This window comes from Desmodus rotundus, chromosome 9 (assembly GCF_022682495.2).
Source record: "Desmodus rotundus isolate HL8 chromosome 9, HLdesRot8A.1, whole genome shotgun sequence".
NCBI classification, from domain to species: Eukaryota; Metazoa; Chordata; class Mammalia; order Chiroptera; family Phyllostomidae; genus Desmodus; species Desmodus rotundus.
In genome coordinates this window covers 41012407-41037053 of record NC_071395.1, presented here as the reverse complement: position 1 = coordinate 41037053, position 24647 = coordinate 41012407, and the positions used below count along the sequence as shown (strand labels likewise).

At 44.0% G+C, this 24647-nt stretch overlaps 1 protein-coding gene across 2 annotated transcripts in view; it reads right to left on the bottom strand.

Moving 5' to 3' along the window:
• Nucleotides 1-22149, bottom strand: part of LOC112312243 (putative adhesion G protein-coupled receptor E4P) — a 31317-nt gene extending 9168 nt beyond the window's left edge. The window contains exons 1-11 of one of the 2 annotated variants that reach the window (XM_045202577.2): nucleotides 22060-22149; nucleotides 19225-19272; nucleotides 17772-17860; nucleotides 11682-11732; nucleotides 9982-10104; nucleotides 7858-8010; nucleotides 5175-5215; nucleotides 4403-4538; nucleotides 3775-3882; nucleotides 3458-3639; nucleotides 2732-2899 (exon numbers count right to left, since the gene is read on the bottom strand). In XM_045202577.2, the coding sequence (XP_045058512.2) occupies nucleotides 2732-2899; nucleotides 3458-3639; nucleotides 3775-3882; nucleotides 4403-4538; nucleotides 5175-5215; nucleotides 7858-8010; nucleotides 9982-10104; nucleotides 11682-11732; nucleotides 17772-17802 (993 nt within the window). In that variant the 5' untranslated portion in view covers nucleotides 17803-17860; nucleotides 19225-19272; nucleotides 22060-22149. Of the gene's footprint in view, nucleotides 1-2731; nucleotides 2900-3457; nucleotides 3640-3774; nucleotides 3883-4402; nucleotides 4539-5174; nucleotides 5216-7857; nucleotides 8011-9981; nucleotides 10105-11681; nucleotides 11733-17771; nucleotides 17861-19224; nucleotides 19293-22059 lie in introns of both variants that reach the window. The other variant, XM_024568640.3, reaches the window with a different exon arrangement.
• Nucleotides 22150-24647: the final 2498 nt, after the last annotated feature.

The following is a 24647-nucleotide window of genomic DNA, read 5'->3' as shown; positions in this document are numbered from 1 at the left end:
TCTGCCACTTGCTGTCCCCACCTTCAAAATGAGGACACACATGAGAGCATGTACCACACAGGGCTGTTGGAAAACCAAAACCACTAGGCTGGTGCCACTTGATAAAAATATGTCAGCCACATGTGTAATTGCACTTTTCTGGTAGCTATAGTTCTAAACATGTAAAAGGAAACAGGCCAAATTAATTTGATTATTATTTAATAGTTCAAAACATCAGTTCAATGTGTTGAATATAATAATGTAGTAAAAATATCAATTCAAACTATAATCGGTATAAAATAATTATGAATGACATATTTGATATTCTTGTTTCCCACAACAGGCCTTTGAAATCCAGTGGATATTTTACACACACAGCATATCTCAACCCAGATGCTACATTTTCAATCGTGAAAGTGAAATATCGTCTTACCAAAAAATATAATTGAGTTTAACAGAAAAAGACTTTTGCACTGCTTCTTTTTTTGATATCTCAATTACAGTTGGCACTCACTGTTACTTTACACTGGCTTCAGGTGCTCACCATAGTGGTTAGGCATTTTTTAACTTACGAAGTGTCCCCTCAATAATTTCAGTACCCACCTGAAACTGCACATGGTTATTACAGTTTTAATGACTATCTTCCCTATGCTATATTTTACATCCCCGTGACTATTTTGTAACTGCCAGTTTATACTTAATCCCTTCACCTTTTTCACTCAGCCCTCTGTCTGCCCTCTGTATCTATGAGTCTGTTTCTGTTTTGTTTATTTTTCTCTTTAGATCCCACATATAAGTGAAATCATGTGGCATTTGTCTTTATCTGACTTACATCACTCAGCATAATACCTCTGGATGGGCACTTAGGCTGCCACCATATCGTGGCTATTATAGATAATGCAGCCCCGGGGCTTCCTGTTAGGAGCTACAACGTGATCTGTGGTTAGTAGCTGCCTGTGCTGGGCCTGCACACATGTGGGAGAGACCATACCGAAAACTAAGGCTGGCTTCCACCAGCACCAGACCTGGGGCAGTTCAGCAAAAGGCACAAAGCACCCCAAGACCTGCCACCACCTAAAGAGCCTCAGGTGGTACTCGAGTTGGGAGTGAACAGGGTGGGCCCAGTGGAGTTCACCAGGCTGATGATTCAGATTTGGACGTGTAGGTGTGGGCTCAGCCTAGGCACAATGGCTGCCCTCCCTCCAGCCCTTGGCCTGAAGCCACATTACTTGGTTTCTCCCTGTGTGTCGCTGGTAGCCCCCCACGTGAATGCCTGCAAGCCAGAGTTTGTGCACAGGTCCTTTAATAAGACACCTGGGTTTCGAGCAGCCTTCTGTCTGACCTGGACAGACAGAATCCCTGCTGATCTTCACAACTCAATGTTTCATGGGCTCCTTTTCCCAGCACTGGTGCTCTGGGCTGGGGAGCCCAGTGTGGGGTTAAAACCTCTCACTCCTCAGTAGGGACGTCTGCAGCTGAGATGCCCCTGTGGATTCTCAACCACCACACGTGGGTCTGGGGCCAGACTCTGTCATGTCTCTGCCCCTCCCACCAGTCTCAGAGTTGCTTGTTCTTTATGTCCTCAGTATAGGACTTCCTTCCGTTCAACTAGTCTTCAGATGGTTCTCCAGGATGATTGTTCTAAAATTTAGTTGTAATTCTGATGCCCTCACGGAAGGAGGTGAGCACAGCCTCCATCTACACCACCATCTCGATTAGAACTCTACAATGCTTCTTAATTTAAATAAACTTAAATTTAAAATTTGGGTCTTCAGTCACACTAACCACATTTCATGTGCTCAGCAGCTACATGTGGCTGGTGATCCTGTAGGAAAACACAGCACCCAAAAGTAGTTTCCGTGAACATTAGGATTTCTGTGTCTTGTTCCAGTGTCTGCCATGGAGTAGGCACTCATACATGAAGTTGTTGAATGAATAAAATGAGCCCATGCATTAATTATGCCATAAATGGTTATCATACAGTAAATATTCAATAACTGGGAGCTAAAAAGAAATAGGGGAAGAAATTAGGTAAATTTCTTTAAACCCGAGTTATCCTAGACCTGATGGGAAGTTCAGGAGGCTTTGCTTTTTCATCGGTGATAGTCACCGTCTTCGGGTCTGACCAGGAAAGTTCGGCTGTAACTCTCTCCTGTGGAGGAGCAGATGTTTTTGATCCCAGATCACCTTGAACCTTTCCACTCTAGGGGATGACGACCCAGCTTCCCAACATCTGAGCGCTGCCTTGACTAACTTGAGCTCACTCTGCTCGTGCCCATGGAAGTGTCAGAGAATTGTTGTCCCCTGGATGTAGTTTTCAACTAACAGCTGAAGGGCAACCCAGCTTCCCAACATCTGAGCGCTGCCTTGACTAACTTGAGCTCACTCTGCTCGTGCCCATGGAAGTGTCAGAGAATTGTTGTCCCCTGGATGTAGTTTTCAACTAACAGCTGAAGGGAGGTAGTGTATAAACACCCCAGCTCTCTCTCTCCCTCTCACATCCAGTTAGAACGAACTATACTGACCTCCAGTTACCTACAGTGGGAACTGGCTTGATGATGCTCTCTGCATGGCTTCTATCCTTTTCCCAGGGAATTTCACTTCCCTGGTCCCCTCTGGTGCTTCCTGAAATGACCTTTCAAGTTAGTTTGACTCCACATATTAAGAGTCTTTTTCTAAGACATGGAGCAGATGATCTCCCAGCTTCCTGGACATAATCAGATTCACAGGAGGAGACCATGAGTCTTGGTACCTGAGGAACAAGAGCCATGAGGACAGCAAAGCTGGAGAGGTGGAAGCACTTGCATACGGTGTAAGAGTCATTGCTGCCCACAAGAGCGCAGCCCTCCGTCGACCAGCTGCCTCCCTCCTGTGATCCTTCCCAGTACACACACAAATGTTTTGTTCTTGCACCACCAGGCTGGAAAGAGAATAGCATCAAAGTGGCTTTCTTTCTGGTTTTACTATTTCAACTTCATGGGTTGGAAACTGGATGGGAAAGCCCCATCACCTGGAACACATGTAGGGAAGAATTTTATACCATACCTGTGTGGGCTTCAGCCTCATTGATTCTGCCCTGCTCTGGTTACCTCGGAGCCCCTAAACTGACCCTTATGAACTGCTTTACCCAGGCTGCTTGTTATTGCTGGGACCCTGAGAAGAACTGGTGAGAGATCATTGGATGAGAGCTGAAGAAGATCGAGTATTTCTTCCATACTTCCTTTCTGCCTCAGGATGCCTCCATCTCCAGCAGGGCAACCCCACCTTCATGCCTCTTGCCTTCCCTGGGCTCACCCCTCACCCCACCCCATTGCCTTTTTAGGCTTCAATGTGATGATAACTTCTCTGGAGCCCTCAATATTTTCTGTCATTTCTCTGAACCTTGGATGGCCAGAGTTGGATTCAGATACCTACCAGGACCCTGATAACACACTCATTTAACTTAATGTATAGAGAACCAACCCTGGGTTTTGCTCACCTGAGTATGTTTGAAGGTCAGGAACACAGGTTTAGACAGATAAACTTTTTCCTCCACACCAATGGTGCCACTCACAACATGAGAGTTCATTTTTATGTCCACTGTTCCTCTTCTGTCATTGAAAAAGGATCCATCCAGAATATCCCCAAGAGACCCGTAAGTGATAAGTGCGACATTGCTCACTGAGAAAACAGAAGAGAAATCACTTTATAAGGGAGCTACAGTTTGATGAATTGGAATAAAAAACTCTAAGTCCCCACACCTTGGTGCAGTGCTTAGTATCTGAAGGTCAAGAGAATGCATCTTGGACACAGTACCTCTTGTGGTTCCTCTGAAAGCGTCGGCACAGTCAATATCCATTGTGTTATTGCCAGCTTCCAGAACAGTCTTCTCACTGGTCTCGTTGCACCTCTTGGTTTCATAAACTGGAAACATTAAGAACGTGAGTCCTGCTTAGCTCATGTCTCATGCCTAAGGGACTTACTGAAGAACTCCCATCTGTGAAAGACCCACTACTGCTGATTTCATTTTCTGCATGCAAGGTAGACCGGATGTCACTCCCTTCCACTTCTCCAGTTGGTGGGGATGAAATGGTCAAAGTGTCCTGAGCAGCACACACTGGCCACGCAACTCAGAGGGAGAAAGGGGATAGACACACTTCCTAGAGCTGGAACTGGGGCAGGGAGGAGGGCATGGAGCTCAACACTTACCATATAATAAGGGAAAAAAACCGAATATGTGTACTGGAGTACCTGGTGTGGGGAAAACTTAATTTTTTAACCAAAAGAAGCTTAGCATCCAAAGGAAATAGCTTCTGGAGCAGATCTGCATTTGGGAAGATTCCCTTGAGTGAACTCTCTCCATGTCATATAAACACACAGTCTGACAGAAGATCCCTCCTCCCATAACCCTTTGGTCATGACGAAAATGATCCAGGTTTCCTACCTATATCAAGCTCTGGACTTTCATTCTTTCCTAGAGACGTCAAACTGTAATTCCATATGGCCGATTCTATACGTTCAAGTTGTTGAGTGGCCTCTTTGGCAATGTACTCTTTGCTTCCATTGTTCCTTAGAGTTGTCTTTCAAAGAAATAAAGCTAATTAGGTAGATTCTTACGTAAACTTTAAAAAGCAGGAATATACATAAGTGTGGTTGGGTGAGCCCAGAAGACAATAACTTAAGGTGCTGTTGGCTCTGTGCTAGCAACCTGACGGGACTCTTATTTAGCATATGCAGCCCTGGGAAGGATATATCCTTAGCTTCATTGTATTTATGAAAACTTGAAGGCTTTAAAAATGATGTATCTGGAACCTACAAAGAGCCTCTTAAGGAGAAAGATAGGGAATGGGAGGTGGCGAGGAGATGGAATGAGGTTCCAGATGCTTGATGCAGGTCTTTGAACAACAGCTGGGCCATGCAAACCCTTTCCCAGAGCTTCTCAGTCTTCTCAATTGGCATGCGAGGCCAGGTAATGATTGTGGAAGGCTGTCCTAAGCGTTATAAGATGTTTAGCAGCATCCCTGGTCTCTGCCCACCCACTAGATGCCAGTAACATTGTGGTTGTGCCAACCAAAAACGTCCCCAAACATTGCCCGAGGCATTATCCCCCTGGGACAGAGGACAAAATCAGTGTGAGGGCTGCTGTATCCTAAAAGTCATGGGGAGACATGGAAGATTAGTGAGCTGTTCCCTAAACCTAGCTTCACCTTACTCACCCAAATGCTCTCGGATGGCTGTGTCCTCTCACCAGTGTCCTCTGGGAAAGAAAAGTAGCCATTAAATCAAAAATGGAAGATAACACCCCCAGCCCACATCCCTTCTTCCAAGCACCCTCGAGTTGAGTCTTTCCCTGATGCTTCCGCATCCTATCCCAATTTCTCTCTAAGAAATCCCAAATGTCTGCTGCAGTAGGATAAAAGAGAATTAGGATGGAACTTCCACTTCAATCATTCAGTCAATAGTACTTATCGAGCAACTACTAAAAGCCAGGCACAATGCTAAACCGTATGGAGAGAGGTTGATATCAAGACAAAGGGAGCTCCCTTCTAGGGGTTGCAGACAGCAAGGAGTCACTAAGCCAATGATGACAGACAATTAAGTGATTACAAGGATCCAAGATGTTAATACGTGAATGAGTTGACTTGGGAGTATACAGAAGAGACCCCAGAATATCAGGGGTACAGAGAATGTTTCCCAAAGGAATGGATGTTAATGAAATTAACAAGATAGAAACAGTAATAACACTTGCCATGGTCTACACAGCACAGTATATTAAGTGCATCCAGACACATTATCTCATTTAAAGGAACTCAGCAGGTTCTAAAACAGAGTTATGTAGCATAATAGCTTATATTAATTGAGCTTTCTCAGGTGCCTAGCAATGCACTAAATATTTTACATGCCTTAATAATCATAGGTAAAGTGTATTCATTTCCTGGGGTTGCTGTAGCAAAGTACCACAAACTGGGTGGCTTAAAACAATGGAAATTTATTCTCTCATAGTTCTGGAAGTTAGAAGTCCAAAAGCAAGGTGTCAGCAGGGCTGCGGTCCCTCTGAAGTTTTTAAGATATATCCTTCTTTCCTCTGGTGGTTGGCAGCAATCTTTGCTGTCTCTTGTTTTTGGCATCCAAACTTCAATCTATGCTTCTATCATTACATGTCCTTTTGTGTGTATGTCCCTATGTCCAAATTTCCCTCTTCTTTCTTTTTAAAGATTTTATTTACTTATTTTTAGAGAGAGGAAGGGAGGGAGAAAGAAAAGGTGAGAAACATCAATGTGTGGTTGCCTTTCAAGTGTCCCCTACCGGGGACCTGGCCCACAACCCAGGCATGTGCCCTCAGTGGGAATCGAAACAGTGACCCTTTGATTTGCAGGTCAGCACTTGATCCACTGAGCCACACCTGCCAGGGCCAAATTTCTCTCTTCTTAAAAGGATACCAGTCATACTGGATTTAGGGCCCACCCTAACCTAGTATAACCTCATCCTGATTTGATTATATCTGCAAAGACCCTATTTCTAAATAAGATCACATTCACAGTTTCCATGAGTGGACATGAATTTGGAGGAAGGTATTTCACCCAGTACCTGAGGTAAGGTTTCTGAAATGACTCACCTTGATCCCTGCCTCACATTCCCTTATTCACACCCTTGGGTGTGAATTCACTCCTCCCCCTGACTCAATTCAGTGACTCATTTCTAATGAATAAAATACAGCAAAAGAGAAAAGATGTCACTTCTGAGGTTTGGTTACAAAGGACTATGATTTCCCTTTTGTTCACACTCTCTTCCTGGCTATTCTCATGTGCTTGGTATAATAAAGCAAGCTAGAGAGGCCAATATATCCAAGAATGGAGCGTGATCTCCCTTGAACCACCAGAAAGAAAGTGAGGCCTCAGTCCAATAGCTTTCAAAGAACTGAATCCTGCCAGTCAATCATGGGAGTGAGCTTGGAAGCAGACAAACCTTCAGATAAGACTGCATCCCCGACCAATACTCTGTAGCTGTGAGAGGCCTAGAAGTGGAGGTAAGCCATGCCTCAATTCCTGGACTACACAAACCATGAGCCAATAAATATCTGTTGTTTTAAGCCTTAGGGTCATTTGTGACTCAGCAACACATGACTAGTACAGTAGATGCCCTCACTACTCTTCCCACTTGCGGATGAGGCATTCGGAAGTTAGCCATTCCCCAGAAGTCAGCTGTAAGCAGTAGTGCCAGAGATCAAATCTAATCTGTCTGACTCAAAATATGGAATTATGTTAGGAGTTAACAAATAAGTCAGTAGGTTGTGGACAGTGAGAACCAGGCTTTTCAGTGTCAAAGACAAAGGTTACAAATAAGGGAAGAGGAAAGGCCAGGTCAAGCCAGAGATTGGACTGGGATTGGAATTAGCAGTATGAACTCATGGGTTTTAATATATACACAGGTAAAATGAGTGAAAGAGAAACAAGGAAAGAAGTCCAGTAGAAAATTAGAAATGCCATTTTGGTTATTTATTTATTTATTTATTTATTTTTAGAGAGAGGGAAGGGAGGGAGACACAGAGGGAGAGAAACATCAGTGTATAGTTGCCTCTCATGTACCCCTACTGGGGACCTGGCCTGCAACCCAGGCATGTGCCCTAGACTGGGAATTGAACCAGCAACCCTTTGGTTCGCAGGCCGGCACTCAATCCACTGAGCCATACCAGCCAAGGTTAGAGATGTCATTTTGGAAGCCCAGAAAAGAGACATAAATTTATAAGGCAGTGATGTTGGGAAAAGATTACAATAATGAGTTGAAGGACACGGGCCAGTACAGATCTCCACTCTCTTACCCTGGCCTGACGTTGGAGGAGCTCTCAAAGTCTTACCCTGCCCTTCCTTGTTCTTAGTGGAGAGTATTGGAGGTTCTTACCATAACATTCTGCATGATTCATTTTAAAGATACCAGCCACCCAATTGAAGAGAGGAACATTTGGGACACAGCTGCAGTAGTAGCTTCCGATTTCATTCCTGCAATATGATTCCTGCTTGCACTTTGCCTGCCCCGTCTTACACTCATCAATGTCTGTGAATCAAGAGAAAACATTGCAGTGCATCCTCATAGAACTACACCATTTTCCCTTGCCCACGGAATCTCTGCTACCCAAAGTCATTCATAAATGTACCCAGAACAACATCTATTCTTGCATAAAGTGACTCCATATGATAAAGATGATAGTTCTTCTTTGATTATAAACCCAATAAATCCCAATAAAAAGTATCTACAAGTATTTAGTGGAGTGAGATGAGTTGCTACCATCATGCAAGAATAGCCAGAAAAACTACGAGGTAGGACTAGCCTTCTGGACATTGGTGGGCATCAGAACATACTATGGAGGCTCAATAAAACAATGAGATGCTGGTGCATGAAGAGGGAGACTAGTGGAAGGGACTAAAGGTCCAGAAATAGACCCCAAGACACATGGAGCTTTAGAATCTGATAACACTGACATGTCAAATCACTGGACAATATGTTCTGCTGGCAAAACTGTGGAAGGACAGGTACCCTCCATGTTGCTGGTGAGAATGCAAACTGCTATGGCCTCTCTGGAATTAAATTTGGAATATTTGGAATATCCAATCAAGCTACATATGGATTTACCTCTTTTCTCAGGCATCTCACTTCAGAGACACACTGCCACGAATATTAGAAACTGCCTAAATGTTGGAAACAACTTAAATGTCTATACTTAGGAGAGGGTTGAATGGACTGGTTCATCCCAAAGCTATAAGAAAAGAAAATGGGGACAATCTCTATGAACTGATTTGGAGTAATTTCTAGTATATGTTTAAGCAAAGTTCAAAAGGGCATCTATGGTGTCCTGTCAAAAGTGTCATGGCCACAGAAGACAAGGAAAGACTGAGGATCTGTCACAGATGAGACAAGACTAACAGCCATGACCATTAAAGGTAATGTGGGATTCTGAAATGGTTCTTGGAACAGAAAAAAGGGGGCATTAGGGGAAGAACTAGTGAAACTTGGAAGAGGTTAATGTCATTCCCTGGTGCTGATCATTGTACTATGGCCATGTCTTTGGTTGACCTTAGGGGAACCAGGTGAAGGGAAAACAGAATTCACTGTGCTGTTTTTGCAATTTTTATTTAGGTCTAAAACCGTTTCAAAATAATAAGTTAAAAAAATAGGTGTATCCAGTATTGCATGATTCCATACACAGGACATCCCTAAGAGGAAACAAATTAACAGAAACAAAAAGTAGGTGGTGGGAGCCAGGGGCTGGGGAGTTGGTGCTTAGTGGGGACAGAGGTTCAGTTTGGGGACCTGAGAAAGGTTCTGTCTGTAGATGGTGGTGATGGTTGTGTAACGATGTGAATGTTCTTACTCACACTGAAAGACACACCTACAAATGGTTAAACTAGTAAATTTTGTGTTGTGCGTATTTGCCACAATAAAATAAAACAAATCCTAGCCTACCATTGTGCTTCACATTCTGAATTCACACTAAAATTCCATCAATAAAATATCCAGTTCCACCAATCAGATATTTGGGAGTGCCATTTTTCTTTGGTACTCAAATTGGCCTTTAGAGTTTGTGGAAATGAAAGTGGATTTTGGCTGGAGTGGATGGGAGTGGTGAGAAGTAAAACTGGTAAACTAAGTTAGGGTCAGATCATGGTAGATGGCGAGTGCCAAGATACTTACTTACATGTTCTCCTGGTCAATGTGTTTTTATTGAGCATCTACTATGTGAGAACACTATTCTCTGTCCTAGGCATACAGAGATGATACCTGCCCTGGGGAAGTTCTCAGACAAACGAGCAAACAAAAACACCACTGCGTGAGCCTTCAAGAGCCTGGGGTCTTGGGAACTCTACCTTCCTCTAAAGAAAAACCACAAATCATCAAGTCAGCACCAGAATGGCAGTGGGAGGGTGCATAGGGGTAGGGATTTAACTAAGGGCTTTGTCACTATCTTGTAATATTCTTGCATCTTTGCAGCATACATAACCCAAGGTGAATGTGGATTGCAACACCTACCTTCACATTTCTCATAAGATTCAGTAAAGTACTTCCTCCTAGATGTGGACTGATACCCATCTTTACAAGCACAGTGGGTGTTGTTGAAGCAGCTGGCCTTTTCAGGGCATGAGGGACAGAAAGCTGCAGGGAACACAAGATTCCTTCATACATTTGATTATTCATTTACTCAAGAAATATTCATTGAGCACATTGAGCTACCAGACTCTGTAGTCAAAAGAATGTCCTCTTGGGAATAGTTCCATTGGCATCTATCCAACTACTGAACACACGTGCCCAAACCACATCCCACTTCTGCCACCGACACCACTCTTGCTTGACAGTAGAACTTCTCTAGCACCTGTATTTCTTTACTTGGGGTCTTTCTTTGGCCACCAGAGTCCTCTTTGCTCACCACATGATGGGTAGCAATGCTTTCTCTGCCCCCACCCCCGAAGCAATTCTCTCAATCAATGACAGACAAGACTCAATGCATTACAAAACCCAGTTATCTTATTATCAAAAATAGAGAATAGGATGTGGCAAAATTGTAACCCTAATGCATTGCTAGTAGGAATGTAAAATGGTGCAGCTCTTGTGGAAAACAGCATGGCAATTTCTAAAATAAAAATTAAAATTGTCATATGATCTAGCAGTTCCATTCATGGGTATATAGCCAAAAGAATTGAAAGTAGGGCCTTGAAGAGATAGCTGTATATCTATGTTTATTCATAGCAGCATTATTCACGGTAGCCAAAAGATGAAAGCCACCCAACTATCCATCAACAAGTGAATGGATAAACAAAATGTGGTCCGTTCACACAACAGAGTATTATTCAGCTTTAAAAAATAGAAATTCCAACACATGCTACCACATGGATGAAGCTTGACAACATTGTGGTAAGTAAATAAGCTCATCACAGAAGGACAACGCTGTATGTACGGTTCCTCTCATGTGGTGTCCCTAGAGGAGTCAAATTTATAGAATGGAATAACTCATAGAAAGTAGACTGGAGGGTGCCAGAGGCTGGGGGAAGGGAATAGGGAATTAATGTTTCATTGGGGGAAATAACTTCCAGGTGCACGCTTCTTCCTATGTCCAACAGCAGTCCCCATGGGATCAAGATCCCGTTGCCCCCATGTAACTTGCTGGATAATGGACTCTATATTAGCTCCTTGCCTTCCCACCTGACTTCCCACTTCCAGCTGATGCTTCCTAGGATCACTTTCTAGATAAATTATTTGCTTTCAAGTCCTTATCTCCAGATTTGCTTCTGAGAGGACCCAATCCGAGACATGGGGCAAAGGCAACACTATATCCCAGAATGATTTGGGACACAGGCTTTTGGAAAAGAAAGGGTAGAGTCCAATGTCTACCAGCTGTGTGACCTCGAGCCAGCCACTTCTCTACTTCTCTAGAGGGCTACTGGTCAAGTCGAAATAATGTCAGAAACTTCTTTGAAAGAATATCATGAGGACTGAATGAGATGGAGCATACAATTGGCTTAGTATTGAGCCTGGTGTAATACAAGAGCTAACTAAATGGAGGGGTCGTAATGGTGGTGGTGGAGAAGGAGGGGGCAGTTCTTGGGAGCTCCACGGAGTAGGCAGAAGGCACAGGAATTAATATTCTCTCCCTTGAAAAAGACCTCTTCCTTTTCCTGGAGGTGGGCTGCAGACCTCAGTTTCCTTTTCCCTACCTTTGACAATCATAGGCTCACCTCCAGAATTCTTTGCTTCTGACCCTGACAGAGCTAGCAGGACACTGAGACCTGAAACAGAAAGAGAAAAGGATAGTTCAGCAGGGGGGCACCCTGGGCTTTGCTTGACTAAAGCCTGGTTGGGTTAGAGGCTTCATCGCCCACTGTTCACTCCACTGTAGACTCTTCCAGGTAAAAGATAAACACAAGGGTCACAAAGGGCATCTTATGTTACTACAGGATGAGAGCTACATCTGATTGCAGCTGCAAAAGGTTCTATACCCAACTGTAATGTGTGTGAGAGTGTGTGTGTGTGTGAGAGAGAGAGAGAGAGAGAGAGAAAGGAGGTGTTCCCACACCAACAAGCAATTCAACAAACATCAACTGGGTGTTTTATGATTAAACTCAATTCTGACATTGTCTACCCAGACATTGCATCAGATTCCACATGTTAAGGGCTGTAGGTTGGAGGTTCCAATGATCCCCTATTTATTTGCTAGAATGACTCACAGAACTCAGAGAAACATTTTACTTACTAGGTCACTCGCTTATTGTAGGAGGATACAACTCAGGAACAGCCAGGTGGAAGAGATGAGTAGGGCCAGGTATAGACAAGGAGCACGGTCCTCTGGGCACCATCCTCACAGCACCTGCAACTGTTCACCAACCCAGAAGCTCTCTGAACCCCATCCTCTTGGGTGTTTATGGAGGCTTCATTACATCCACATGATTGATTAACTAATTGGTCATTGATGACTGATTCAACCTCCAGCCCCTCTCTCCTCCCTGGAAATCAGGGGGTGCAACTGAAAGTTCCACGGTCAAAATGGTGGCATAGGTAAATGCAGTGTTCATCTCCTCCCACAACTGCATTAAAATTACAACTAAACTACAGAACAATCATCACTGAGAGCCACCTGAGGTCTAGCTGAACAAAAGTCCTACAACTAAGGATATAAAGAAGATGCTACATCAATACTGGCAGGAGAGGCGGAGATGCAAAGTGGGCTGGTCCCTCACCAATACGTGGTGGTTAAAAATCAGGAGGGATATCCCAAATGCAGAAATCCCCTCAAGGAGTGAGGGGTCCCAGCCCCACACCAGGCCCCACAAATCCAGGGTTCCAGTGCTGAAAAGAGAAGCCCCCATAACTTCTTGCTGTGAAAACCAGTGGGGATTGTGACTGAGTGAGACAGAGGGCTCCTGGAGTCCCAAGCATTCCTGTTAAAAGGCCTGGGTATGGATGCACTCAGATTCATTCTTCTGAGCTCCAGCACTGGGGCAGCAGCTGGAAAGCCAACAGGGACATGACGGGAATAACTGAATTGTCTGGCTTTGGGGCAAGAATTGGAAGGGCAGCTTTCTCCCAGACAGAAATGCTGGCAGAAGCCATTGCTCATTTCCTGGGCCCTCCCCCTGCAGGTACAGGTGGGCACCATAACTGAGTCTCCAGAAACCAGGCTAACACTATCCCCCCCTGCCCTGGTGATTCCCTGAGACCCCACCCCACCCAAATTGCTGGCCCACCCAAGCCCCTTACAGTGACTTGTACATACAAATGGCCTGTCTCAGCTCATGCTGAAGGCTTCCCTAAAATCTCTCAAAGGTTCACAAACCACAAAAAAGCAGCATCTGGCCTTGGCATGCCCCATACCTCTTTCTAAGCAGCCACAAACCCAACACTAGTGGCAGCTGGACTCAGTGTGCAGGTTGGCCTTTCCCAGGCACCTCTAAGCCCAGCATAAGTGGCAACCACCTGAAGGTCACTGTAGCTCATAACAGGTGGCCCCAGGCAAGTCACAGGCAGTAGTTGACCTTGGTTTGCATTTCCCGAGAGGCCCCAGAGCCAGTGCACCTGGTGTACAGCCTTAGATCGTGGTGGAGCACTACCCAGCCACCACCACAGGCCACACACACAAGGTGCTGACTCAGGAAGCACCAGAGCCCCACTGACCTTGGGGTCAGCCCCTACACATCAGCTCCTGTGCTGTAGTCACAGCTGACCCTAGCAGCCAGTTAGCCTGGGGCCAATCCCTCCCATTGACATGCCAACAGCAATCAAATATCAACTACAACAGGAGGGTGCATACAACCCTCACAATGGGTGCACCTGAAGCCCCTGGCTTGGGTGACCGGGGAGGCTGTGCCACTGAGCCCTGCAGAACACCTACTACATAAGGCCACTCTAGCAAGCCTGGGAGACATAGCAACTCTACCTAATACATTGAAGAAAACATAGGGAGGCAGCCAAATGGGGAGACAAATAAGCATGTTCCAAATGAAAGAACAGGAGAAAACTCCAGAAAAATAACTAAACAAAATAGAGACAAACAATCTAACAGATACAGAGTTCAAAATAGTAGTTATAAGGATGCTCAGGGAACTCAGTGAGAACTTCAACAGAGATAGGACACATAAAAATGGAGATAAAATATTAAAAAGAACCAATCAGAAATAATGAATACAAAAACTGAAGTGAGGGAATCAACATTAGAGGGAATCGACAGCAGATTAGATGAAGCAGAAGATCAAATCATAAATCTGGAAGACAAGGTAGCATAAAACAATCAGAACAGCAAAAAGAAAAAAGAATTTTTAAAATAAGGATAATTTAAGGGGCCTCTGAGTCAACATGAAGAACACCAGTATTTGCATTGTGAGGGCTGCCAAAAGGAGAAGAGAGAGAGTAAGAAACTGAAAACCTATTTGAAGAAATAATGACAGAAAACTTCCTGATTTGAAGAAAATAGAACCAAAAAAGTCCAGGAATCATAGAGAATCCCAAACAACCTTTTTGGAGAAGTTCACATCAAGAAATGTCATAATTAAAATGACAAAGATTTAGGACAAAATGAGAATCCTAAAAGCAGTAAGAGAAAAGTAGTTAGTTACCTACAAGGGAGCTCCTGTGAGACTGTTAGCTAATCTCTCAACAGAAACTTTGGAGGCCAGAAGGGATTGGCACAAAATATTCAAAGTAATGAAAAGCAAGGACCTATAACCAAGACTACTCTACCCAGCAAGGCTATCATTTAGAAGGGACAGATATCCCTGACTGGTGTAGCTCAATGGATTGAGTACCAGCCTGAGAACCAAAAGGTCACCAGTTCAATTCCCAGTCAGGGCACATACTTGGGTTGCAGGCCAGGTCACTGGTTGGGGGCATGTGAGAGGCAACCAGTCCATGTATCTCTCACACATCAAAGTTTCTCTCTCCTCTTTCCCCTTCCCTTTCTATCTCTCTAAAAATAAATAAATGAAATACATTTTTTAAAAAAAAGAAAGAAAAGAAAGGATGGATAAAGAATATCCCAGACAAGAAAAAGCAAAAGGAATTCATCGCTACCTATCCAGTGTTACAAGAAATGTTAAGGGTCTTCTTTAAGAAAAAGGGTGGGGGAGATCAAAATAAGAATAATAACATGGCAATAAAAACATATCTATCAACAACTCCTTTAAATGCAAATGGATTCAAACAATGCTTCAAACAAAAGTTATAGGGTGAATGCATGGATAAGAAAGCAATACCCTTACATACATATGCTGTCTACAAGAGACTCAGTTCAGATTGAAAGACACACACAGCCTGAAAGTAAAGGAATGGAAAAAGGTATTTCATGAAAATGAAAACAAAACAAAACGAAGCTGGAATAGCAATACTTGTACCAAACAAAATAGACTTTAAAACAAAGGCTATAACAGGAAACAAAGAACCCAGAAATCCAAATAAATCCAAAACACTAAATTGAAAACACATATGCACCCCTATGTTCATTGCAGCATTATTCACAGTAACCAAGACATGAAAGCAACCTAAGCGTCCAGCAGTGGATGAACGGATAAAGAGTGGTGCATATATACGATAGAATATGACTCAGCCATATAGAAAGAAATCTTGCCATCTGCAACAATGTGGATGGACCTAGAAGGTACTGTGGCTGAGTGAAATAAGTCAGATAGAGAAAGACTAATGCCGTATGACTTCACTTATGTGTTGAATCAATCAATCAATCAATCAATCAATAAACAAAAAATAGAAACAAATGGATAGATACAGAGAACAGTTTGATGGTGGCTAGATAGAAGGGATATTGGGGGGCTGGGTGGAAAAGGTGAAGGGATTAAGAACTACAAATTAGTAGTTCATTCATTTCTTTTGTCATTTTCAGATTCCACATATAATTAAAATTATACAGTATTTCTCTTTCTCTGCCTGATTTATTTTGCTTAGAATAATACCCTCTGGGTTCATCCATTTTTTGAAAAGCAAAGAGAAGCAGGTGAAATTAATTTTAATAATATATTTTATTTAACCCACTCTACCCAAGATGTTATCATTTCAACACTCAATCAATATAAAACAAATTATTTGTAAAGTATTTTACATTCTTTGCTGTATGTATTCTTTAAAATCTGGTGTGAACTTGGACTGGCCTCATTGTGAGTGCTCAGTAGCTCCACCTGGCTGACAGCTATCAACCTCTTACTAACCAATGCATTCTCGGCAACAAGGGGAGACTGAAATAGCAAAGCCCATGAGGATCTCAGATGTCCGGGACTGTGGCAAATTTGGAATGGACAAGAATGTTTTCAGGATGATTTATTTTGAGGATGACCTAAAAATGTCTAGCATATAACTAGACAGAGCTTCCTATGAAGTTGGAGATGTCAGAAATGCAGACAACTTTGCCATGAATTTCCGGATATCACCCCCTCGTGGTGAGTGGGCTGGATAGCCAGGCACTGGGAAAAGGCCTTGCCCTTATCCCTGTCACTGAACGCAGGCTGAGTTGGAATCCTTCGCTAAATTCTGGAGGCATCTGCTTTCATGGCCAACATCGGCCCCCAAAGTGTTTAAGTGGCACAAATAAAATGCACGTAACTTGGATCTGTATCCTGTGGAAGGGGAAGAGAGAAGGCCAACATCTGCTCTTCCTACTTCCTCTGCTCTATGCCATGAGTACTGGCCAAACCGTCATATTTAAGGACTCAGATATTAGGCTGAATTGTGTGACATGGCCACTTCTGTCAGTCAAAAAACGTTCAAACATCAGCAATTTCTCTGTGAATGCTTTTTTTACAAAGATAAATATTACTTGATTCCCAGTGAGCAAACTGTAGCCCTTGGCCCATATCCAGACCCAAACTGTCCAAACTGTCTGCTTTTGTGCTAAGAATGGTTTTCATGGTTTTTTAATGGTTTAAAAAAATCAAGAAGAATATTTCACAGCACATGAAAATTATATGAAATTCAATTTTCTGTGTTTATGAATCAGGTTCTCAGGGAACATGGCAACGCCCATGGGTTCAGGCAAGGTCCGTGGCTGCTTCTGCGATGCAGAGTTGAAGAGTTAGGTCAGAGACCAGATAGCCCACAAAACTGAGAATAGTAATGATCTGGCCCATGGCAGAAAGAAAAATTGCTCACTCTTAACATAAAGTACTGGACTTCGTGTGCTTGCTTAGATCTTCTTTCAGCACCCCTCGCCTGCGTTTGGCTTGGCCCATGGTGTTCTTTACTACTCCACAGGCCCTGGAGCCCCGAGCCCAAGCGTGCAGAGGTCCAGGCAAGGCTATCAGTGTAGCAAATGCTTGAAGTGTCCCCTGATCCTACCCAGAGGGGCTCCTATGCATGCAGATGACTTACAGTTTCTATCTGTAAAAAGGCATTTGTCTTCAGCCCTTGGGGGAACAAGCCAGAAATGTTTGGGAGTGACACTAGGTATGGTCGTCAAGCAGTGGGATGGGGACTGAAGGATAAACAGCTCAGACCCTTGGCCCTTCAAAGGCACATTACATAAAGCCTCTAGAAGGGTCCCCAGCAGGAATAAATGACAGTTACCCTGTCAGTAGCCCTCATTAACATGCTCTTCATTTGCTCCTCCTTCCCTCTCTAACCTCCCCACTCCCTTTCTGTGCCTCCTGGGATCTGTTTACACCCAAGTCTTTGTCTAAGTTCTGCTTTGGGAAAGATCAACTGAGACTCAAAACACAGTCATTTCTGGAGAAAGTGCCAAATTTGGGGAAGCAACCAAACCTAGGACATGGGGTCATGGGGGAAGAGTGAGGGGACTCTTCCCTCACTCTTGGGGACTGCTTTGTCCCACTCACCTGAGAGCAGGGGCAGACACCTGCTTCCCATAGCGCCCAGACACCAGGGACAGTCAGAGATGCTCTCCAGCAGGACGTGGCAAGGGCTCCTGGAAGGAACAAGCCCCATGGAAATCAGTTTCTGCTGGTCACAGTTTAGAAGCCAGGTGGCTGATATTCACCAAAACCCTTTAATTTCTGCTCATCTTCTGACCCACCAATTCTAGGTCTAGGACATTACCTCAAGGACAGGCCCCTGCAAACATGATCAGAGTAGAGCAGTTTATAGAAAACACACTTACAACCCAACAAGTAAGGAAGATACACCCAAGGGAATATCCTGCTAGAATGTGAAATCCTAGTCTATTGCAATCAGCACTACCAAACTGCCCAGTTTCTTCATCCAAAAAAAATTTTTAAGATAAAAAACACATAGGGCACCTAGATTAAAAGGGACAGAAATATATCAACACATTGCAGTGCTTTACTAGATCTGAAATCAAAGACATAATTTTTTAAAAGGTCATAAGGCTAGAGATGTGATGACATTAAAAAAGATTGTGCGCCCTGGCTGGTGTGGCTCAGTGGGCGGGGCGTCATCCTGCAAAGGACAAGGTCTCCAGCTGATTCTGTCCAGGGCACATGCCCAGGTTGTGGGGTCAGTCCCCAGTCAGGGCACGCACAAGAGGCCACCAATTGCTGTTTCTCTCTCACATTAATGTTTCTCTCCCTCTTTTTCTCCCTCCCTTCCCTTCTAAAAATAAATACATAAAATCCTTAAAAATATAAATAGTTTTATAAGATGTCAGTGGACATTTTATATGTCTATGCAAATAATTCAATATTATAAATAAAATAATTTTGTGGGAGGCTATTAAAATAACATGGAAAGCAATTGTGATATAGCATTAGGATAACAGCAGGAACTAGATTAAAATATAGAATGTTGCATTTAAAGGAATCATAAATGTTAATAAGAGAATGGCATTGTGAGTGATTTTAAATTTCTTTTGTTTAACTGTAATTCTAAATTTTATACATTACTTTAGCAATAGGAAAATAACAGCCATGGAATATTTTAATAGGAGAGGAAACAAAATGGCTTAAATATGATTTCTTGACAGCTCTGTCCCTTCTCTCTATCCCTGTTTTGACATAATCATTCTGCTTTATCACTGAGTTTGGAATCCTTCAGGGCCTCCCTGTGGATCAATTCTCTCTTGTCAGGTGCTGGCAACACCTGAGACAACCTGAGTTTGAAATGCTAATCTGCAGTAACTAGTTCAGTGACTCTGAGGTGGTGACTTTGCCTCTGAAACTCAGTTTCCTCCTCTACGAAATGGAGCTAAGGAAGGGCATATACTTCATAGCATCATCATGTGGATCTGGTGAGATGACCTTTCATAGCAGGTGGCACCTGCCTGGCACATGGCAAGGGTTGAGCACAGTGAACTGTGGTGAAGACAGGACTTACCGACGGCAGTGGTGAAGGTGACGATGGTGGTGAAGGTGAAGGCTGTGGCTGTGGACAAGGAAGGGGTTCTGTAATAAATCAGTGACCAAAAGTAACCTCACAGGGTGATCTGGTTATAAATTCCTACCTGGGCAGGTCATGGTGGGTAATCACACTCCAGGCATATGAAAGGTTTGTCTTTGCCTTAAGCAAGCCCTATCCACTGTTCTTGTACATTTAGGCTAATGCACCTTTGAAGTGCCTCTTTTTCAACCCGGGAAGTGTAACCACCCTCAAGGGAGCTCACAATCTTGTTAACTACCCTGTAATCCAGTCAGAGAGATTTCCCTTGCTTTCTTCGTGTTCACGTAATCTTCTTTATCCTCATTAATTCCAAGTGTATAAAAGAAACTGCAAACTGTAATTTTGGGAAGCATTTTTCTGTCTTTTGAGATATTGCTTCCAGGCACATCCTCTGTTTGCCCCAAATAAACTGTTATAAAATTTGTCTACAGGTTTGGACCTTCTTAAGTTGCCATGGCAATGATGGTGATGCTGGTATTGGTGAATGAAATTGGTGTACGTGGTAGCAGTGACAGGGTAGGGGGTGGTTTTGGTGATGACAGTGATGGTGGTGATGATGGTGGGTGTGATAGTGATGGCGATGGTGGTGGTCATGGAGGTCTCTCCTGCCCTCCTCTGACTCCAGTTATAACCGTGACTTTGCATGCCAAAGCCATTACCCAGCAGTTATAAGAATTAACAGGGGTCCTGTGAAGATCCCACGAGAGCAAAGTAGTGGTCTGAGATGGCCCATTTCAGAAAAATCTCTCATTCCTGGTGGCCCCAAACAGGCTAGTCACACATTATGCACTGGCACCTACCATGTAAATCAAATTTTGCTGTAGCTACTCCTCTTCGCTCTTTCATTATCGCTTCCTAAAATCATTATGAAATTTCTATGGAATGCCAAGAGCTTGCTAAGAGCGCCAATGCCATCATCTCATTGAAAGCTCACAACCACTCTATGATGTAGAGCTTCTCAGAGGAAGAAATTGAGACTCCAAAAGAAATTGAAAATGATAGTCTCTCTCATTTGCATCCCTTACTCAAGGTGATGCTCTACAAAAATGCCAGACTAAGACTTGGACAAAGTTGGGCTGAATCCAAAGCCATTGTTTAACCCCCACACCAAGGTCCTGAACCTCAATACCTCCTGAGCTAAACATGGAATATAAATAAGTGAGACCACCTGGGGGAGCAAGTGGGGACTATGCAGAACTGGAGATCACGGGCTCTACCTAAAGATGGTCAAATCCACTGTCCCCCTAGGTGCAGAACTGGTGTGCATACTGAGTGACTAAAACCCATCAAACCCTGTCTGGTCTTCGAGGAGTTATACTCAGTCACTTCCTATATGCCTTCTCTTCTCTCAACATTTGTTTCCCTTTTTGGTTCATGTTTCTCCTTCCTTCCAAAAACCTACTCTAAAAATACACCATGAAAACTCCCAGTGTACAGAAACCCTGTCTAGAAGGGTTTTTTGAGGTCTCATCTGAAACCAGTTTAAATAAGGTGAGTATTTTGTGTGAAAGAGGTAATAAGGCTTTCAAGAACAGCTGAGACCTCTAGCAATGTGGATTTGTTTGTTTTTTAAACCACTTTACTTAGGTATGATTGGCACATAAAAAGCTGGGCATGTTTAATATACACATTTCAACGAGTTTGAAGACAAGTACACACTTGTGAAATGGCCACTACCATCACCTACCTAAGTGTGTCCCCCTGCCCACTTTGTGATGGGGGGTGTAGTAAGGACACATGACAGAAGATCTACCCTCTTAGCTAATTTTAAGTACACAGTCGAGTATGGAGAGCTGTGGGAACTATGCTACATAGATGTCCACAACTTGTTCATCTTCCATAATTGAAACTTTACCCCTCTGACCATCACCTCCCATGTTTCCCTCCTCGCAGCCCCTGGCACCCCCTGCTCTTCTCTCTGCTCCTGTGAGTGTGACTACTGTAGCTTCCACATACGGGCGCGATCGCAGTCTTTGTCTTTCTGCGTCTGGCTGATTTCACATACACACCAAGGCTGATTTGCAGAGAATTTTGGCCACGACCCACTGTAAGAAATACATTTTGCTCCAGAGAGGGAGAAAGAAAGAGAACTGAGCCAGGTTTCACAAATCAATACTGACTATATGCAGCTTTCGATGTAACAGTCCTTTCGTTCCTTTTCAAATGCTGGTTGGTACCCACTAAATCAGTTTCATGACCCCACCCCCCACCATTGTGTCAGCAAGAAACTAGTTGAAAAAACACCAACCTGTAGGTGCTTTGGCCATAAATAAAATAGACAAGCCTTTCCCTGTGAGCCTGGCACTCACTCTGCTGGTGTTTCGATGGGGGTGAGGTGTGTGGCGTGTGAGCAGGCTTGGTGGGGCCTCGAGAAACTCACTCATACTTTTAGATCTTGTCTTCTCGTTTTTAATAACAAATGGGTTATCTGCTACATCTGCTTCCGACTCTGTGTCTTGCACTTGTGCACCACTCTTACTTGGTTTCCCTGAAGCTCCTCAATATGCAACGCCCCATCTCTTTGCAGTTATTAAAGCCCTTAGGCTGTTGCACACTGCCACCTAACAACCCCTCCTCACCCAAGCAGAAGTGGGCGAATGGACGTGAGGCACATGCCCCAAAGCAGCTTTCAAGAAGTAAAGCCACAGGACATGTAATGAGGTCTCCTTAAATTTTTTTCCAGTGCCAGAATATTTTTCTAGACCCAAGATCACACATGCAACATTTTTTAAAATTTTCTATGGGAAAAACACTAAACCAGTTCCTACTTACCCACAAGATGAAGATCCCTCGCTTCTCACCCAATCTGCCAGCGTCTAAGCCAGAGCTAAGAGAAAAAGGAAGTGCATGGCTTATTATCTGTAGCTCCAGTTTCTCAAGGAGCCTTGTGGGTGGAGCAGGCTGGGGTGTTGGCAGGGGCAGTTTGCATAATGCAGGGACCATTAGGTGGACAAGGGTGGACTATACTAAAGTGCCTCAGAAAATGAACTTGGAAATGGTGATGGTTTCCAATGGGGAAATGAGGTAATGGAGAGCAGCACCAGCTCCCACCTACACCAAGGAAACGGATGCAGCTTTGAGTGGATGAGATGAGTTGGTAGACTTCTTAGTGAGAGACCTGAGGACCAGAGCAGGGCAGAGTCGGTCTATCTATGATCACCCAGTCTCCTTTGTCCTACTCCATCTCAGTGTGATGCTCGGGGAAAGCCGCACCCCCATATTCTTGGTCTTTGAGATAGGGTCGCCCAACATGATCCCACTCACCTACCTGGCTCGTAAAATTTTTCACTGGTGCCATTAGCACGGGACCTGAATTTTTTTCTCATTCATAGTAAAAGAATCTTCGTAAGACTCAGCAAAAATATGGCAAATACCCCCTACTTTGACATATCCAAATACACACCTTCCGCTGTGAAGCAGCAGCCTGGCACCGTCCTGAAGTTCCAGTGGGTTCACAGACCAGGGAGAAAAGCACAGTCGGAGGAGCAGAGGCCTGGCCCCCCTCAAACTGTGACTTATACCTTGTCTTGGTTTTATTACATCTATGAAACCTGGCCTTGTTATCTCTAACATGACTATCTTCCTTTTTCAGTTTTCCTTTCTTTTTATAAATGAGAACCAATGCACTAGAATATTTAAATTTTCTCCTGGATATAGCCATCTAGGTGGGCTGGCCCTCAGCCCCTCCATGTCGACAGATTCAAAGTATTGGCTGCATGTGATACTCAAAATCTTTCTTTTCTATGGCAAAGGGAAGAGGGTTTAAGCCTGTCCTTGTCAGCTGAGCTGAAGTGAAAATTATCTAGATGTTAACTGAAATGCCAGAACCAACAGTCCCTGGAATTCTGAGTATTTCGTGGGCTCACAGCCTAATTCTGCATGTGACAGATAATTTGCACAGACACCAGAATGCCCCTTCTTCGTGGGCAGTTCTACCATGCTGGCTCCAAACTTGGCCATGTGGCTGGCTAAGAAAAACAACGAAGAGAATGCAAGCAGAGGTTTGAAAAGGGCTTGTGCATTGGTACTCACCCTCTCTGCCGCACTTGGAGCCCTGAGGTCACTGTGTGGATGTGCCTGAGCTAAACTCTGGAGGATGAGAGGCCACGTGAATAGTCTACTAGTCAATAGTCCATCACTCTGGTGGCCAACCTGCCAGCCACCAAACGTAGGAGGGAGGCCGTGCTAGATCACCCAGCCACCATCTGACCCACCCACTGAGCAAAAATGAAGGACGGGGCCCATCAGAGACCAGCCAAGCTAGCCTAGACCAGAAGAAACATCCAGCCGACCCACAAAATCATGAATACAATAATACAGCTGTTGTTTTAGGCAAAAGAAATTTGGGGGTGATTTGTTACACAGGCAAACTTAACTGACATACTTCACAAAGTCGACAAAGACTAACTAGAACTTTAAGCAAACATAACATCAGGCAAGTCTATGGGGAAATATGGGGCTTAGGAAAATTCTCACAAAGTAACCGAAAGAACCCTACGGGAAAGAGAGGGAAAACCCCATGTTTGTAATGAAGCTCTATGAGTCTAACTTCTCCTTCCCTGAACTTTATTTTCCCTTCCATAAATGCCCCTCCATCCCGGCATGCACCAGAGTGTGCACTCGGCTTTCCCTGTCCGCACGCACTGCATTGCCACCTTTTCTTTTTCCTGAGTAAATCCTGTTTTGGTGACTAGTCGATAAGATGTTTCAGTTGACAAAGTAGACTGGAAGGAGAACTTCACACACATGCTGTAGGCATGGTACCGCATGACTTCAACTCCCAATCACAGCCGATTGGACCCAGGAGGTGGCCCAGCAGACACGTCTACCTTAAAGCTGTTCTCTCTATGGATGTTGGCTGACCAATCCATCCAGATTAGATCTCTCTTGGAGATTTTGAATGCAAAGCCACAAAGAGGGATACATACAAATAGTGGAGTGGCCCATGAGCCAACGAACAAATAAAAACTAACCAAATTGGAAGCCATCAGACAAAAGAATATGTTGATGACCTTCCTCTTTTATTCCTAACTACGTGTCTCACCTTCCCTTGGCAGAGCAGCAGGCTGTCACCGTCATGGGGTTCTAGTAGGTTCACAGACCAGGGAGAAAACGTGCAGTTTGAGGAACAGAGGTGTGGCCCCCCTCAAACTGTATCAAGCAGTAACACTCACTTTGGGCAGTTGTGAAAGAAACCACTCTGCATCCTCCTCTACCCTGCTCTGTGCACTGGGAGGTCGTCCTGCATGGGCTGCACCACCAGGACCCTCCTGCTCTCTGTCTTCAGCTGGGTCTGACCAACGGTAGCTATGGAAGGAGAGAAGAGGACTGGAGGAGAGAGACAGATTGGGATATTTATT